General features: G+C 35.9%; 2 protein-coding genes across 4 annotated transcripts in view; one reads left to right on the top strand and one right to left on the bottom strand.

Moving 5' to 3' along the window:
* Nucleotides 1-17,559, top strand: part of LOC120630235 (adenylate cyclase type 2) — a 258,614-nt gene that overhangs the window by 126,415 nt on the left and 114,640 nt on the right. The window lies entirely within an intron of this gene.
* Nucleotides 1-17,559, bottom strand: part of LOC120630236 (probable E3 ubiquitin-protein ligase sinah) — a 78,524-nt gene that overhangs the window by 6,065 nt on the left and 54,900 nt on the right. Inside the window, exons 3-4 of the mRNA XM_039899386.1 lie at nt 3,404-3,534; nt 1,217-1,386 (exon numbers count right to left, since the gene is read on the bottom strand). Coding sequence (XP_039755320.1) covers nt 1,217-1,386; nt 3,404-3,534 — 301 coding nt within the window. The remainder of the gene's footprint in view (nt 1-1,216; nt 1,387-3,403; nt 3,535-17,559) is intronic.

Genomic DNA, 17,559 nt, shown 5'->3' with positions numbered 1-17,559 from the left:
GAGCGCGCTTGCCTAGAAGATGCCTTTCCACTCTTAATCGAAGGGGAAAATGGAATAGGCATAGTGCATAGTAGAAGCCTTTTTATTTTATATCTGTACTGTAAAAAAAAAATCTAATCCGCTATGTTGTGGCGGCGGCCATCTTGGAAAAATTTTCATCATAAATAAAAAATATAAATAGTAAGGATTTTTTGGATCCTAATCGAAGATCGGTTTCGAGTATCAATGTATTATGTAGTATCAGGGTTCGAAAATGAATAAAATTGCCAGGGTACAAATTTAGTACTTCGCTTACTGCGAATCTTATCTGTTACAGCTTAGCATCGAATAATAAAATAAAAGAGATATCTTTATAAATATTATTAGTTGTTTTTAATATTATTATATCACTAAACTATTATCACTAGGTTACAAAAATCATCAGACGCTTCTTTTGCTAGATTTTGTATGAATGCATATGTTGGAGATTATTGATCGATGCTGGGGGATCGATTAGGGAAACGAACCTACCAGCTACAAATTTAGAAAATATATAGGGAAATAATTTCTAATTTTTTTTTCATGAACTGTCTCCATAGTAGGTTTCGTGTTAAGTGTGTATCTGAACTGTTTCCATTGTAGGTTTTGCCTGTAAGTCGGTAACTATTTTTTTTTCATTTCATTTTTTATTTTCCTACCACCGAGCTATTTAGTGTTAAGATACCTAAGCGTCGCGGCACACAACAAAAATATTGCGTAATAAAAACTGCACATGTTGCTCCGTGTATAACCGATTTTGTTCCACTTACTATCAGGCTATAAGCTTGGTCGTTCGCTTGTTTAAGTCAGTTAGTCAGTTTCAGTTTTCTTATCTTAAGCACGGCGGCGTAAGGTCGTTCATGAATCTCAGGAGCGCGAGGCAAAACTCCAAAAAACTTGCTCGCTCGCTCGTTGCAGTTCTTTTTTAGTTTAGAATGCACTGATGAGAGATATCCAGCTTTCTTTTATACTCGGCATCATGAAGTCGTTGATGAGTATCTGCAGCGCGAGGCAGGATTTCAAAAAAAATAAGCTCGCTCGCTCGTTTCAGTTATTTTATTCAGCCTATAGTTCCTACACGGCAGCGTGAGCTTGTTGATGAGTTTTTGCAACGCGAGGCGGGAACCAAAAAAACTCGCTCGCTCGTTTCAGTTTTTATGGAGTCCTCATATTGCACACACCGATGTAAGATATTCACCTATAGTTCCTACACGGCAGCGTCAGGTCGTTGATGAGTCTCTGGAGCGCGAGGCAGGGCACGGCGGGTGCGCGCAGACTGCCTCGGCACCATGCACAGCGGGACATGCGTCGCGAGCACCGCGCGCACCACACCCCCCCACACCACGGGCAGACACAGGGGCCGCAACACTGCCGATAAACAAATCATATTATTAAGCTAGCTAGTTAAAACAGTTATTAATGAAGGGGTCATACATTAATGGTTGCTGAAAACCATTAATGGAAAGAATCACTCTAAGTGATAAGGCCGCCATTCTTACACAAATTTAAATGACTTGTACCTTTGTTCTCTTTTATTTATTTCTTGTGTGCAATAAAGTATTTTTGATTGATTGATTGATTGGAAATTAAGCTTAGTTTGCTATACTCCGCGAAAAGCAGAAGAAACTGTATGGTATCATTTATCATTTTTTCAATCTTTATACTCCACACCAAACAGATCTTCGGCAATGAAAAAAATCGCCTTCTTGATTAAGAAACGTTTAAAAGGCAACATATTTGGCTTATTTTTCATTTAAAAATTATTCATTGTAAAGTCAACATCTCCTGAGGATGCTCCGGTTTCAAAGCGAAACGTACGTTGGTACATTGGCTAAGATCAGTTGGGTGTGGAGTATAAGGATTGAAGAAATTATAAATTACAGATTCTTCTGCTTTTCGCGGAGTATAGCAAATTAAGCTTAATTTTCATAGTATATCATGGAATTCCGCAAAGTAACGGCTGCTTCTATCCATATTGAAGGGGTGAAAGCCGAATGAATGGTTAGGACTTCGGCTTCACTTTCGGGGGACTGAGTTCGAATCCTAGCACGAATTTTTAGTTACCCAAATATAAATGCAATTTTTTTTAGTTCCCACAGGAACGAAAATTAATATCAGACTGTCCCGGTACACATAGAATAAATAAAACTTACTCGCAACTTTTTTTATTCCAGACTCTATATACAGTTTAATATAACTAAACTATCAGAGCTCGTTTTATAATGCACAAAGGATTTAGCTTCGCTCCGCGTGCGCCACGCTATTTGCATAAAACCTTTGAATTAGATATTTTAGAACTGTTTCATTATGCGAAAACAAACATTTAAACTGTATAATTACTATAGTACAACGTTATCAGCGGTGATAGCTCAGTGGGTGGCACTTCGTCTTCACTTTCGGGGGGGCTAGTTCGAATCCCAGCACGCACCTCTAACATTTCTAAGTTATGTGCGTTTTAATCAATTAAAATATCACTTGTTGAAGGTGAAGGAAAACATCGTTAGGTAACCTGCATAACTGTGAGTTCTCCATAATGTTCTCAAAGGTATGTGAAGTCCACCAATCCGCACTGGGCCAGCGTGGTGGACTACAGCCTTAACCCCTTCTCTTTGTGGGAGGAGACCCGTGCCCTGTAGTGGGCCGGTAATGGGTTTGTATGATGATGATGATGTACGTTTATTCGTAGGTGTTTCTACTAATTACTTTAGACTTCTAAATGAAAAAGGATCAATTAATTATCGCCGTCGAAAAAAATCTCTATCTTTATCTATTTTTAAATTCCACTACAAGTTAGCCCTTGAATAACCTGTTAGGGGTATGTCAGTTATATTAAACCCAAAACCTGATCGGGTTCTAGAAGTCGTCGTCCCGGAACGCTTCAATCAAACTCGTCGTCATCGAAACCGGAAACAGATAAAAAAATATCGAAATTCCTAAAGTGCTCAGCCGGGGATCGAACCCAGACCATCCCACTTATAAGATCACAGCGCAAATAACGTTACTTCGATAACAATCACCCGATTTTAACGACTTCCCTGGCTCGGCAGCGAGCGCTCCGGTTTTGAGTCCCGAGTTCAATCCCCGGCAGAGAAATATTGGAATTTATTATTTCTGAATTTTCTCTGGCTTTGGCCGTGGCTACCCTACTGAGAAAGATGTGCCACCAAGAGTTTGAGCGTACCAGTACGATGTCACGTAGACACTGATCAGGGGGATCTGTGTCTACGTGACATCGTACAGGTTTAATGTCTCATCGTATAGGTTTAATATCCCTGGCACACCCCCTTGTAGGTTAGACCGTTACCATCTTTGACTCCAACACCAGTTAACACTAGTTGAGATTGCAGTCAGGGGCTAACATGTATTGGAAAAAACAGCCGCTCACCTGTAAAGGCTCCAAGCATATACTGCATTCTGAGAATCTTGAGAGGACCTCATCGCAGTTGGGACAGGCGCACTGAGCGGCGTGGCCCTCGGTTGACTCTAAAGCTGGCTCTACTATTGGTAGAGATTTATCTGCGAACAAAACAAAAATCTCTTACAATTATTCATTGTAAAGTCAACATCTCCTGAGTATGCTCCGGTTTCGGAGCGAAACGTACGTAGAGGTTACATTGCCGAGGATCTGTTTGGTGTGGAGTATACGGATTGAAGAAATTATAAATTACAACATACAGATTCTTCTGCTGTTCGCGGAGTATAGCAAATTAAGCTTAATTTTCATAATATATTATGGATTTCCGCAAAGTAACGCCTGCTTCTATCCAATACTCTCTGTCACGCAAGAATTAGGTACTAACAGGATTTTCATAAAACTTGACAGGAATATACTGTGTAAATTAGATTAACGCATATTATGCACATCTTTCTTCTCCTACATGTCACGGAATTTGCCCTTTTTATACGCTTTATATTAGCTTCACCTGTATGTATGTAACCGGTCAGATTTCTTTCAAACTTTGTTGACATATCGAGAACCGATGACAATACACTAATCTGAGAAGATTATTCCAATTTTCAATATAAAAATTAAGATTTTTTAGTTTTTTCGAACGATTAATTACCCCCCCCCCCCACGCTTTTTTTACAATAAAATATTTTTTTTTATTCTCATTTTTAACACTATTCTTAATTTAAATTTATTATTATTTATTTTCTATTTTTTAGTTCGGTTTTCTATAAAAAGCGTGCTTTTTAGTCTTTTAAACTATTATTTATTTATCTATTCACAATTAAAAACAAATATTAAGTTCATTAATAGGTTATATATATGTTATAAGCAAGTTATAGGAATTAATTGCAAGCATGAATATTTTAACCACTTTATGAATTATAGCTAGGTACACAGTTTAATAAATAAAATGTTTCCATCACAAACCGCATCTATTATGCTATGAGTCTGCTTCTAGTCACGTTCGCATTAAGTCCGTTAAAGTTATTGCAGCAACGCTCCTAACCAAACAGACACCAAACAAGCCACGTAGTCAAAGTCGAGGGCAAAAACTAGTTGTATAAGCCTTACTTCATCGCTACATATTTCACTACATACTCGTAGTATAAAACTAAACAGCTTCCCGCTTTCTGTGCCTTTCTATGCTTAGACCTTCAAAACTTCGCAATGGACTTTGATGAAGTTTTTTTTAATAGATAGAATGATTCAAGAGGAAGTTATGTATCTATAACGCATACCTAATTTAGTAGAGAAATACTGAGAATTCTTTCTAATGTGATTTAAATAAAAACATTTTGTGCGCTTACATTGCAAACTGTTGGCTGAACCCTACGAGATAGACCAAAATAATGTTGTACAGTATTGTATACCTTAAAAGGTTCGACAAAAAAGTCCGCAATAGTATAAGTTTATCTCCAAGGGATAACCAAGAGGTAACATTTTTTTTTACAGGTAACTAAAAAATTATGGGTTATTTACAAAACTATTACAAACAATACAGTATAATTTCTTATCCAATTAAATAAATAAGATACGTTGTGCATTTCATGTGGTACAAAATTGTCCCTTACAACGTATCACAAAAATTAATATCTTAGCGGATATCAGAAATTTAAAAGCGCAGGCAGGGTACATTGCACCCTTGCGAAGCCGGGGCTAGAAGCTAGTATATTATAAAAACGAACGTGTGCTTGTTTGTTGGTTTGTCCTGCCTTCACGCCCTAACTAAGCTACAAATCTACATGTACATATTTTACAAAGATAAAGTTGAAAGCAAGCTTCTTGTAGACCTGGAAAACATCTTATTCCCAAAGGTGATTTACAAGAATATTAGTATTTTTAAACCAAATTTAAGATTACAATTAAGTCACTACACTATTTTTTTTATTGCAATTACGTGTACTTACGAATTTGTTCACTTATTAATACTTATGAATTGTATAAGCTACAAGACTGTTAAGATTTCCAACTGTTACGTAAGTAACAGTTTATTTAACAAATAATTGCGTGATAAATAATTGCAAGTAACTTTAATATTTACAAAATATTTTCTTATAACGTCAGTCTGTGGTTATCATAGTTTGTTAATTGTGTTATTTGAATGCTCCATATATATTATTTTTAAACTGATTAATGAAGTACGACATTGTCTGTACTATATTTTACAGGAAAAAATATGAAACATTACGGGCGTGCAATTATTAGTGAATTATCATTAAAAATTATCATCCTAAATTAGACAAAGCGTAATATAGTAATTATTTGTACTCAGGCCAAAAGTTTTAGCTTAGAAGCACGTATTCGAGCCGCAAGATTATGGAACCGTAAAATGGTGTGCATTAATAAAGAAGGATATGGTTTATTAATATTTAAACCTCACATCTCAAAACGATATCACAACCAAAAAAAACATTTATGTTTGGCCCACTGTACCAATAACAAATACCTACTTACAAAGTTCAATGTCGCAACCAGTATCGTAAGTATTACATAAGAACTGTGCCGAGAGAAAGGTTTCGAGGTTGCACACAACCTGTTCCCCTCGCGCGGGTTAAAGGCCTTCGCTTATTTATCGACTCAACACCATTCCAATACCTTTAAACTTAGGTTCAACTTACGATTACCGTCAAAGAGATGTCCACCAGACGGATGGCCCAGTGTCGACCAGTCCACAACGAGTAGACCACACATCTTCAACCAGTCTACGTTGTTGCTTGCGACGCGACTTTTGAAGTTATACTTCTTTAGCGGCGTTAGGGAAAAAACATGGGAGTTAAATTATACGATTTTAACAGGATGCAGGTAGTTGCGAAAACGAGTGAGAGGGGAATATATCGTCCGCCAGCGGCACCTGAAGTTAGCTTTAAGGTTTGACAGTGTACAATTTCATTTGTCAAAGTTTGCGCGCTCATTCCGGTGATTTAATTGATTAATTGTACGAAAATCTCAAATTTGAATATTCAGCGGAACTTAGTGGCGATAATGTAGGCTTAGTGAGATAACTAGATAATGCGTTATAATAAAACTTTCAATGTATTAAATACCATTTTTCTATTGTTAGTGTCGTTTTCAATGATTCCTAAATAGTTTTAATGTTAAAGATTAAATAAATAAATGAATCTATTTATAAGTCGGAATCATAGAATTACGTTGCATCCTTGTGGTCTTTGGGCCCCTTCTCAGGTCTATCTTGCAGCGCCATGGCACGGCAGTTGGTACCTGCCAAGAATGGCTGCAAAGCTGATTCTCAATAGATAGTATTTTAAAGGTTGTATTAACTTAAATGGTAAAATTACACTTAAATGATAAATGTCATCGTGGGAGCATCGGGTTATTTAATTAATTTCTCATCGTATTAAAGTTACATCCTCCTCAATTAGCTGTAAATAACTTTTTGCGTGCTTATATCAATAAATATGTAAGTGCAATTAAATTAAACACATGTTTTTATTTATATGTCCCCGAGTGCGTGTTAAACGCGCATAAATTAAGAAACAATATTGATTTGAAGTAAGCAGTCTAGGGTTTTTCCATGCCATTTGTTAGAGTAATGTTTTAACTTTACACAGGACGTACCGACGCAAGTTATAGTTACAATATTCTAGAAGTTATAGTTATAGCAAAGTTTTGCGTTAAGTTTCAGTAATTTTAAACCCCTTCAAAGCTTTGACAATTTTTTTTTATGTGTGTTATCGCTACTCGTATGTATGAATCGAATTGGATGCGGTTTTTTTCTTAATTCAAAAAAGAGTTTAATCGCGATGGGTATAAGCTGTTTCACGAATTTGTTTAGCTGTATCAGGTTGGTCCGCTTGTTATCAGCCTAGCTATGCCTTTTTTTAGAAAATTACAGACTCCAAAACTGTAGCTTCTTTTCCCTAGCCTTATCCTATCATTTGAGGTCGGATCTCCTCGTCTTTCTGGACCAGGACTCTCTGTCTTGGATTGTCACGTCAATCAGGCTTGCGTTTTTATTATCTTTGGCTACCGTCATCAACTACGTGGAAGCAGGGCGTCCTTCCACTTTCAGGAAGTGCCAAGGCTCTTCGCACGGCGTGATCGTCTCCGCGGCGCATAACATGACCGTACCACCGTAATCTGGTACGGTGGGAGCTTATAACTCCCTCATTGCACACTTTATCGAGCTTTGTTACACCTGCTGCCCATCTTAACGTCTTCATCTCTTTAACATGCAATTTTCATTTTATAAAGACGGCCGATTGGCGCAGTGGGCTGCGACCCTGCTTTCTGAGCCAAGGCCGTGGGTTCGATTCCCACAACTGGACAATGTTTGTGTGATGAACATGAATGTTTTTCAGTGTCTGGGTGTTTATCTGTTTATTATAAGTATTTATGTATATTATTCATATAGTAATTATTCATCAGTCATCTTAGTACCCATAACACAAGCTATGCTTTGGGGCTAGATGGCGATGTGTGTATTGTCGTAGTATATTTATAATTAAGAGACTGTAACGGTGAAGGTAAACATCGCGAGGAAGCCTCCATGTTATAAAGACCTCCATGGTCTTCTCAAAGGCGTATGTGCTCTACCAGTCCGTACTTGGCTAGCGTGGTTTAAACCCTTCTCATACCGAGAGGAGGTACGGTTTTACTCTCAGTATTCGCTCTGGGTCAGTATTCGCTACGGCCTAAACCGTTCCCATTGTGAGATTGACCCGTGCCTTGTAGTGCCGGTAATCACACAAGATTATTGACCGGGTAAGCATATAGCTGGAAAATGGCATAAAATGGAAAAATCTTCTATTCGAGTTATATAAAATACTAGCTGTTACCCGCGACTTCGTCTGCGTTTGATTTTGTTTTTATCGTATTCAGTATCGCTAAGCCTTAAATGAGTACATGTGACTGCCAATTAATTATAGACAAATAATTTGCAATAAAATAAAATTGTGACTATAATTAAAGATCTAAGCTATCCTATCTCTTAAGTTGGACCAGACCGCTCACGGTGAGCCAATTTTATTTTAAATCGGTTAAGTAGTTTAGGAGTCCATCGCGGACAAACATCGTGGCAGGAGATTTATATATATTAAGATTAAGGGCAGGCATGGCATTCGTGCCTATATGAAATGCTCGCCACTGCAGGTAATGGGTTGATATGACGATGATGATGTTTACAGTTACCACAACTGTAACTACTTTAATGCGCTATAACTAAGGTAACCAAAAATGTTATGTTAACTAAAAAGCTTATAATCAATTGAATTGAATGAACTACTTTTTTGACTTTCCAGCAAAAAATAAACTGTGCCAATGAACTAGATAAAAAATAACAAGGCCAATTGGCGCCACAATGAAATATTAATTACACAAAGATAAGAAAAAGATAACAAAGAATAATGAGTTCAGTGACTCTGCCCTTTGTAAGATGTTTACTTTTGAGTGAACGTGTAAACACACAGGAAATTAGGTACCTGTCTTATAATAGGCTTGAGGTTTTAAGACTACTACCTACCTTCTTACACTTCTAATGCCCTGGTAATGTAGAGAGTTGAGGTGGGGAGGCTTCGACGGTCGCTAGTTACCATCCTAGTGACTAAGGCAAGCCTCCAAGCGATTTAGCATTCCTTAGGGGTATGAGCTATAACTGCCATAAGAAATCTTCTCTTATTCTTAATCTGAAGATTAAGGATAAGATGGATTTTATAATATTAACTTGAATCCTCATAGCTTTAGTTTTAAGTTGATGAATATGGTTACTTCAAGTAATGTACGCATGATAAGTACCAACTATGGGCCTATTTGAAAAAAGATATTATTATAACAAAAACTTAATATGCTTCTGAGACTAGTGCTGATCGTTCTTAGACTTCTCAGTTGTTAAATTTAGCTAGTATAACTTCTTAAATTAGTAGTTGGACTCCTAATCAAGACTATGCCATGCCATGTGTAGACTCCGACTCGGTGTAGCTAAGTGCTGAAAACTGAAAGCCTAAAATAAAGTTAGACTAGCCTACCAAATCGCATTAGACCAGTGCAGTGGATCGAGGTTCTATACTCCTCTCATAAAATGTGATAGACGCAGCAAATATCAAACAATTACCGGCCCATTTTAGAGCACGGGTTAACTCTCAGAATTAAAGGAGTTTAGGACTTAGTCGACCACGCTGATCAAGTGCAGATTGGCAAGCCTTTGAGAACATTACAAAAATTAAAAAAAAAACGAATCGCCATATGTTTGTTTGTAGTGACTCTACCACCGGTTCAATCGGTAGGCGGTGTACCGAGAACAGCCGGCAAAATACTCAACAGATTGCTCTTGTTCAACATCGTTTTACAGTTCACAATCTAAAATATATTTCTGTCTAGTGAGAGATGAAAGCGAAACCTGCTTCCAAGCAGCCTCGTTAGTAAACATATCAATGGTATAGGAACCACGATTTATTAAATGTGGTTTACCACATTATCTAGAGTTATGCATTGGTAGGTCCCTAATTGCATTGGGAATAATTCTGCAACTTTCGCGAACGAGATGCAGATGTCACAAACGTATGTCCATTTTGAGTAAGGCGGTTGTTTATATCTACTTTTCGTTAAGGTATAAACAGTAATGTTTGTCATACAACTACTATATTTTGAGTTTATGGAGAACTATCTGATAAGTTCCTTCCCAGTGTTTAAGATATATTAAATAGCTTGAAACGCATAAATTAAAGATAGAGCCGAGAGTCAAACCCAGTCCCTCAGAAAGTGAGGTTATCTATCTATCTTTCACCGCTCCTGGTTAGCTCCTTATTAGCTTACCGGTTTTTGTGTTTGGAAAATTGACCTTTTAAGGTCATTCTGAGAAAGTTCGTTTTCCTGCCCGAGGGCGTTTTTAATGAGTTCTTTTCCCATCCTCCATATTTAATGATTTTGTTTTGTTTTCGTAGCATGTCCGTCACTCGGGCACGCTATTTAACTTGAACCTTATTATTATTTCAGGCGGTAATTACAGGCTTTCACTTATTAAACAGTCTTTTATTATATCAGGTGGAAGAGTCCCGAAATATATTACGCAGAAACCACTTGGAACACTAAATTACTTGTTAAAAGGAATGACAATAGCAGTGGTTATAGCTTAAGCTTCACTTTCTGGGGGACCGAGTTCGATACCCGGCACGGATATCCAGTCGCACTTCATACATGCACAAAAGCACTGCCTACCCTAAAATTTATATATAGCTCCTATGGGAGGAGGATTTTTGCCATTTTATGCAATTTTTCTGCTCTATGCATAACCTGGTAAGAAACCCAATGGACGCCACTGCGGATCACTCAGTTTTTGGAATAATAATAATATCATTATTTCAGACATCAAGTCATATTTTTTTTAGTAAAAATCACTTTAATACTATGTTAGTGGAAGGAAATCATTTTAATTATAGCTGTAACGGTGAAGAACCGAAAGGTTTTGAACCTGCGGCTTTCTGGCAATCATTCAAAGTGCATATTAAAAAATTGCAATTTATTAAATTTATTTTTATTGCTATTTTCTAGACTTGGCCCGAACTTCACACACAGACACACATACGAACACGCGCACACACACACATACACACACACACACACACACACACACACACACACACGCCCATAATAATATTTATAATAATTATATTAATTACTACATATGAGTACCAATAAACTAAAATAATTACGTTTCAATTTCTTTGTCCCGGTAATTGAATGTCAGCATTAATATAAATAAGAACCATTCATATTGATGACAATATTGCCAATAATAATCCATCATGTCCTTATCTAATTAATTATTCGTTCGTCGTTAATATCACACAGTTAAACATCGACGAAAGAGGAAAATAGTTTGGAAAATCTAAAAGTGCACGCCTCATAATCTCATTTTTCACTAAAAAAAATACCTTAAACTTTTCTCTCCATGTGGGTGCTCAAAGTCATTTTTTTTATATTATTATTATCATTTACTATTACTTAATAACGTAACTGGAATAACAAGAAAATATATAAGTGCAATGTGAGAAAATTACAGTCATTTTTAGTTTCGAAATTCCTTGACTTTCATATATCGGGAATAGATCAGGTGCAACTCAACGCTTCGCCTATGAGGCGTGCAAATCAACGCTTCGCTTATGAGGCGTGCAACTCAACGCTTCGCTTATGAGGCGTGCAACTCAACGCTTCGCTTATGAGGCGTGCAACTCAACGCTTTGCTTATGAGGCGTGCAATGGTAATAAACGGTGTTTAAGACTGGTACATAATATGCTTAAGTTGAATTTTTCAGACTACTACTAATACTTCTTAAATTAGTAGCTAGACTTCAAATCAAGACTTACGCGTGTTATGTGCAGACTGCGAAAGAGTTTATTTTTTATTCCACTACAAGTTAGCCCTTGACTGCAATCTCACCTAGAGGTAAGGGACGATTGGGAAGTGTACAACGGGTTCCCCGGACGTCCAATAAAGCCAACGAGAGGGACATGCCGTGGTGGTTTTTAGTTCGGTAAACGAGTCCCACATAACCTCTGTCCTGCCCAAAAGGACAGAGGTAGCCATAAAGCTTTTCCACCAGGCCAAAAAAAAAAAAAAAAAAAGAGGTAAGGGACGATGGAGTTAAAGATGGTAACTGGCTTACCTGTTAGAGAGAATGGCAGTTATATTTAACTCATACCCTTATCGGTTTCTACGCGACATCGTACCGTAACGCTAAATCGCTCAGCAGTACGTCTTTGTCGGTAGGATAATCACGGCCGAAGACCAGACCCGATCCTATTTATAATTTCTTCAAACTTTTTATTCCACTCTTATTTTATTGTTATATCCGTTTGATATGGAGTACTTATATAGATTTAAAAAAAAAAAAATTTACTTAACACCGCACCAGGTTTGTCTGGTTTCGAATGTATTAGCATTCGCAAATAATGCTTTATATTCATTGGTATGATAAATCACTCAAAACAATTTTCAGTTCAAAATGTTAAATGCTGATTTGGTTCCACCCATACTGCATTTCTATTTGTGGTGTTAAAATAAAGAGTAAAATAAAACGCGATCACAAAACCAAATAGCATTAAATAATAATAATAAATAATAAATAAATATACTACGACATTACACACATCGCCACCTAGCCCCAAAGTAAGCATAGCTTGTGTTATGGGTACTAAGATGACTAATGAATATTTCTATGAATATAATACACAGAATTACTTATAATATACAGATAAACACCCAGACACTGAAAAACATTCATGTTCATCACACAAACATTTTCCAGTTGTGGGAATCGAACCCACGGCCACGACTCAGAAAGCAGGTTCGCTGCCCACTGCGCCAGTCGGCTGTCGGCATTAAGTTCGATGTAACGAATGGTCTACGTCTTGTAAAATAAATTAAATCCGATTTTATCGTAGCTATGAAACTGCGTTCCAATTTCAAAAACTGATATTTGCAGTTCGGAAATTACTGTTGGTCGCAAAAAAGAGAAACTGTTGCAAATCGTCGAAAACTGCTTTTGACATTGTGTGACGTAATGTTTATTCGCGGAAAACTTGACTTGAAAAAATAATTCCATTGCTTTTCAACTGACTTTAAAGTAATTGAGGAAAAATTATGAGAGTAAATTTTTAGGATGCTCACTGTCACAAAAAACCGACACCCTGAAGTTAGCTTTAAGGTTTGACAGTGTACACTTTTAAATGTCAAAGCCTGCGGGCTCAGTCCGGTGATTTAATTGATTAAAATGTACAAAAATCTCAAATTTTAATGTTAAGTGAAACTTGGTTGCTCGATAATGAGTTAATTAGTAGATATTCCAAATATAATATGTAGAAATATTTTGATATTTGATATTTAAATAAACTTAATTTAACTAGATAAAATATTAAAACATTCAATATATTAAAAAACTTTTTTCTATGGTGTCGTTTTTTCTAAAACCGTAAAAAGTAGAAAGATAAAATTTTTGAAAAGATTTTTATCTCGTAAGTTTAACTTCTAACGCGTATACATAAGTGCACAAAGTTTTTTTTTTGGTTATAATGTAAGTCATTATGATAGAGACAATTTTATTTCGATCTTATTAATTACATGGTAAAAAAAGTTAAGTATCTACAGATAATTAATAAATTTTTATGTAAAAAAAAATACTAAATGACATTGACAGAAGCAAGGTCTTTTAGCGTGCACCTGCGTGATATCGGAACTCGGAATAGCCTTGGTAATATATTGTTTCCTTTTAGCTAGAGATTCCCCCTTCGTGTATAAAACATATTATGTTAGTGCAAACTGGTAGTTTTAGCAATTCGTACTTGAATAGTTTTTAGCTCTACTGCATCACATTGTAAGAAAGTAAAATTTATGCTTATTCCCGTCAGTAAGATGTTTTTACTCTAGATGGACCCCAAACATGACACATTAAAATCGGAGAGATAAGTTTAATAAAAAGAAAGATGAAATGTGTAAGTTATTTCTAAATTGCATCATTGCATTTCTATTTTATTATATTGTCGTGAATTGTTTTTATTTTTTTTATTCGTTTACCGAAATTTTCAATTATATAATTTTGTTATGGTGCAATCGTAATCTTGATGCACCGGAAGATTTTAAGAAAATAACGTCACAAATCGTGATGCCTAGATGACGAGTACGCCTCCATATAAAATGAATGACTCCGACCACTGAGTAATAACGTACACAAAAAGGCATTCAGCGATTATTTAAATCAAGTGACGTGTCTTCCAACAGCAAATAACGCTTAAGCAGTTAGCAGATACATTGGGCACTCAAGTAGTATATTCCTTACGCAAAATATAAATGCAAACGTTAGTTTGTTTGTTACGCTTTGCGCCTTAAGTACTTATCCAACCTTCATGAAATTTGGCATAAATATTGTCAGAGTAAACGAAAGAGAAATATGTTTTATTAAGGAAAACAATTATGTTCCTTGAAGATGGAAATGAAACGGACAGATATTATAATGTATAAGTGTACGCGCAAACACCGATAATCTTTCTATTCCCTCATTCTCATAGTCCGTTGTGGTGGCAGCTTCAACACGACCTGAACAGATCAGGCGCACGACCGACAGCTTAACGTGCTCTCTAAGGCACGGGGGTGAATATCCGCAAGTTTCTAAAACGTGGGCTGGTATTTAGAATTTCTAGATAGAAGAACGCAATACTATTTATAAGGACTGCGTCATCTGCAGTTGAACATGAAAATAACTATACCAACGAGGCAGTTAGCCTAGTTATACGACGGTTTGTAATATATCTATTACAAAATATAAACTAATATTGATTGACGAAATCGATATTATCGCGATTGTAGCCGCCGGCAAAGTCTACTGGTTACAAGACATTGAGCGATTTACTTTACCATATTGTCGTCTCTAATTCATAGTACATTATCCATACTTACTAACATTTTAAATGCGAAAATGTTTTGTTTGTTTGTTCTTTCTTTACGCCCTAACTAAGCAACTGATCGACTTCATTTTTGGCATGGGGTTAAAAGAGCAGAGATAGGACCGAGAAAAGTCATAGAATTGAGAAAGGCCGGCAAGTAAAATAGACTTATTTTTATCCAAGTAAAACGAACGGTTCCCACGGGATTCGTAAAAAATCATACTAAACGCGGAGAGCGCGAGCAAATTTAATATTTAATAAAAGGTCTGAATCGACCTTCCGATGCATCACGTCACTCTAATAGGAATCCAACCTTACTCATTTTGCAACACTGCTACGAATTCGTCATCAATAGATATGGATAAAATTAACTGCATGTCTGTAATTGCAAAATAATTGTTCTACGAGCTCTAATAAGCGCATACAATTATATGAAAGTAAGCAAAAAGACACGCAATTAAAATTTTTTGTCTTTCTTTTAATTTTTTCTAATTTTTATTATTACCTTGATTGAACCTTGATCTCAAAAAGCAGTTTGAAGATTATAGAGGGAGCTATGTAGGCTCTCAATACCGGTAGGTAACATACGCAAGTTGATGGCATTGCGCTAGGAAGTTTGTGTGTTAGTTTTCGAAGATATATTGGCAATTGTAGCAGTGTACAGTTTTAAACAAATTTACGTGTGAAAGTTAAGGATGCGTACCCGATATTGAACTCGGCCCTCCCGAAAGGAATCCCGATGTGTAAACCATCGATTTTTATTATAAGTATCACGAGCTGTCCGTTTTAGTAAGCGGTCACTTACAACAATCTACTAAAAATGTTGGAAACATTACATTCTGGCATCACTGACCTACAATATCTCACTGTATGACCTAGCCGGACGTGACTTTACTACTCAGAAGTCTTTCACCAATGTGACTCATTGGCCAGGCCCGTAATATGACGTCGTCCTGACTCCTGACGTCATATTGTAACGGAACTAAGCTTTTGTGACGAAGAGTCACTATAGACGCATACGCCTAAGAGTGCGCGTATATGTTTTTCTATAGCTATAATTTACGAACCAATCACCTTATTGTAAAGGGAAAAACCATTTCACGTCCTAAAAGTGTCGCCCTGTGTCCAACAACCTGGGTCTTATGTGCCTTTAATAACACCGGCTTTCATTGCGGACCACATCAATGCTTATTAACATAAATAAGATAGACATATAGATATATAGATAAAGTCTTAATTGTACAAATTACAGAGAAAACAAATTAAGAAAGAAGATAAATTAACGGAATAGCTGACTGATAAAAATCTAGTCAAGTTAAAACAAACAAAAACAATATCTTATCGAAAAACATTATTATTCTGAGTACTTTGCTGATATTTAAGGCCTAAATTAAATTAATTATAATTATATAGCATCGGAGTAATTTAATTAATTTATATAATCGACGTACTCGAAACCTCAATGTATTTAATTTTTTTAAGTTATTTTTTTGCTAAAAAACGATTCACATATATATGTAAGAGAAAACAGTGTCAAGTAAAATTATGAAAAACTAATTTCTCATTTGTCAAGTAGAATGCCACAACTATGCAGAGATTAAATTAATTATTAGATTAAATAATAAGTAAGTTTATAGATAAAAAAATTATGAAGAAATAAGTGTTGTTTTTATATTATACGTTAACACTAAAAGTTTTTGCAATCACGTGGGCCATCTGCTATTTAAATAAAATGTTTTTAGAAGTTGCCATATTGGTCGGACGGTTTGTTGAATGTTGACACATTATGAATGCCTACGTAACAAAACAAACTAAATTATTGCATAAACAAATATCATTGACCTTCTTTGATTCAATATTGGTTACATTATAATATACTCGCGCTTCCTGTATCGATACGGTAGTGTTTAACAGGTCTATCAAGTAATTTGTTTATGAATCAGCAGCTATGCTACGAGTATATCAAACTAAATATTTGTTAGTACTTTTTAAGTGAAGACTTCTTTAGCCGCGTTGATTGTTTTGGTAATGCAAAACTTTATGGGTTCGAGTCACTGATGACCTTGACTTATATTATCAAAATCAAATTTTGACACTGTATCAAAATTTGATCCGCCATTTTGAGAGAGATTAAGATATATTTTATTTAGCGAAACACCTCTGAAAAATGTATTATTAGTGATTTCGATTATATATATATATATATACATATTTTTATAATACACACATCGCCATCTAGTCCCAAAGTAAGCGTAGCTTGTGTTATGGGTACTAAAATGAAGGACGAATATTTGTATGAATATTGTACAGAAATACTTATAATATACATATACACATCCAGACACTGAAAAACATTCAAGTTCATCACACAAATATTTTCCAGTTGTGGGAATCGAACCCACAGCTTTGATTCAGAAAGCAGGGTCGCTGCCCACTGCGCCAATCGGCCTTAATATATATCACTACATTTTATTTTTCTCTATAACTGAACAATATATTCAGGAATCTCGAATAGTGATTAAACGTTATCGTAAAATTAACTAACTCCGGTTTGGGGTTTTTTTAATTCCACAGGCACAGTCCCGGGATATAAATCCAATATATGGATATAAATACAACCCATCTCCCTGCAAAATTCCGTCAGCATCTATTTAGCTTTTAAACTGTGCATGGCTAACGTGGATAATATATTTTTTCCC

The sequence above is a fragment of the Pararge aegeria genome, chromosome 16 (genome assembly GCF_905163445.1).
Source record: "Pararge aegeria chromosome 16, ilParAegt1.1, whole genome shotgun sequence".
Taxonomy (NCBI): Eukaryota; Metazoa; Arthropoda; class Insecta; order Lepidoptera; family Nymphalidae; genus Pararge; species Pararge aegeria.
The sequence above is the reverse complement of the archived record's forward strand: the minus strand, read 5'-3'. Positions and strand labels throughout refer to the sequence as shown.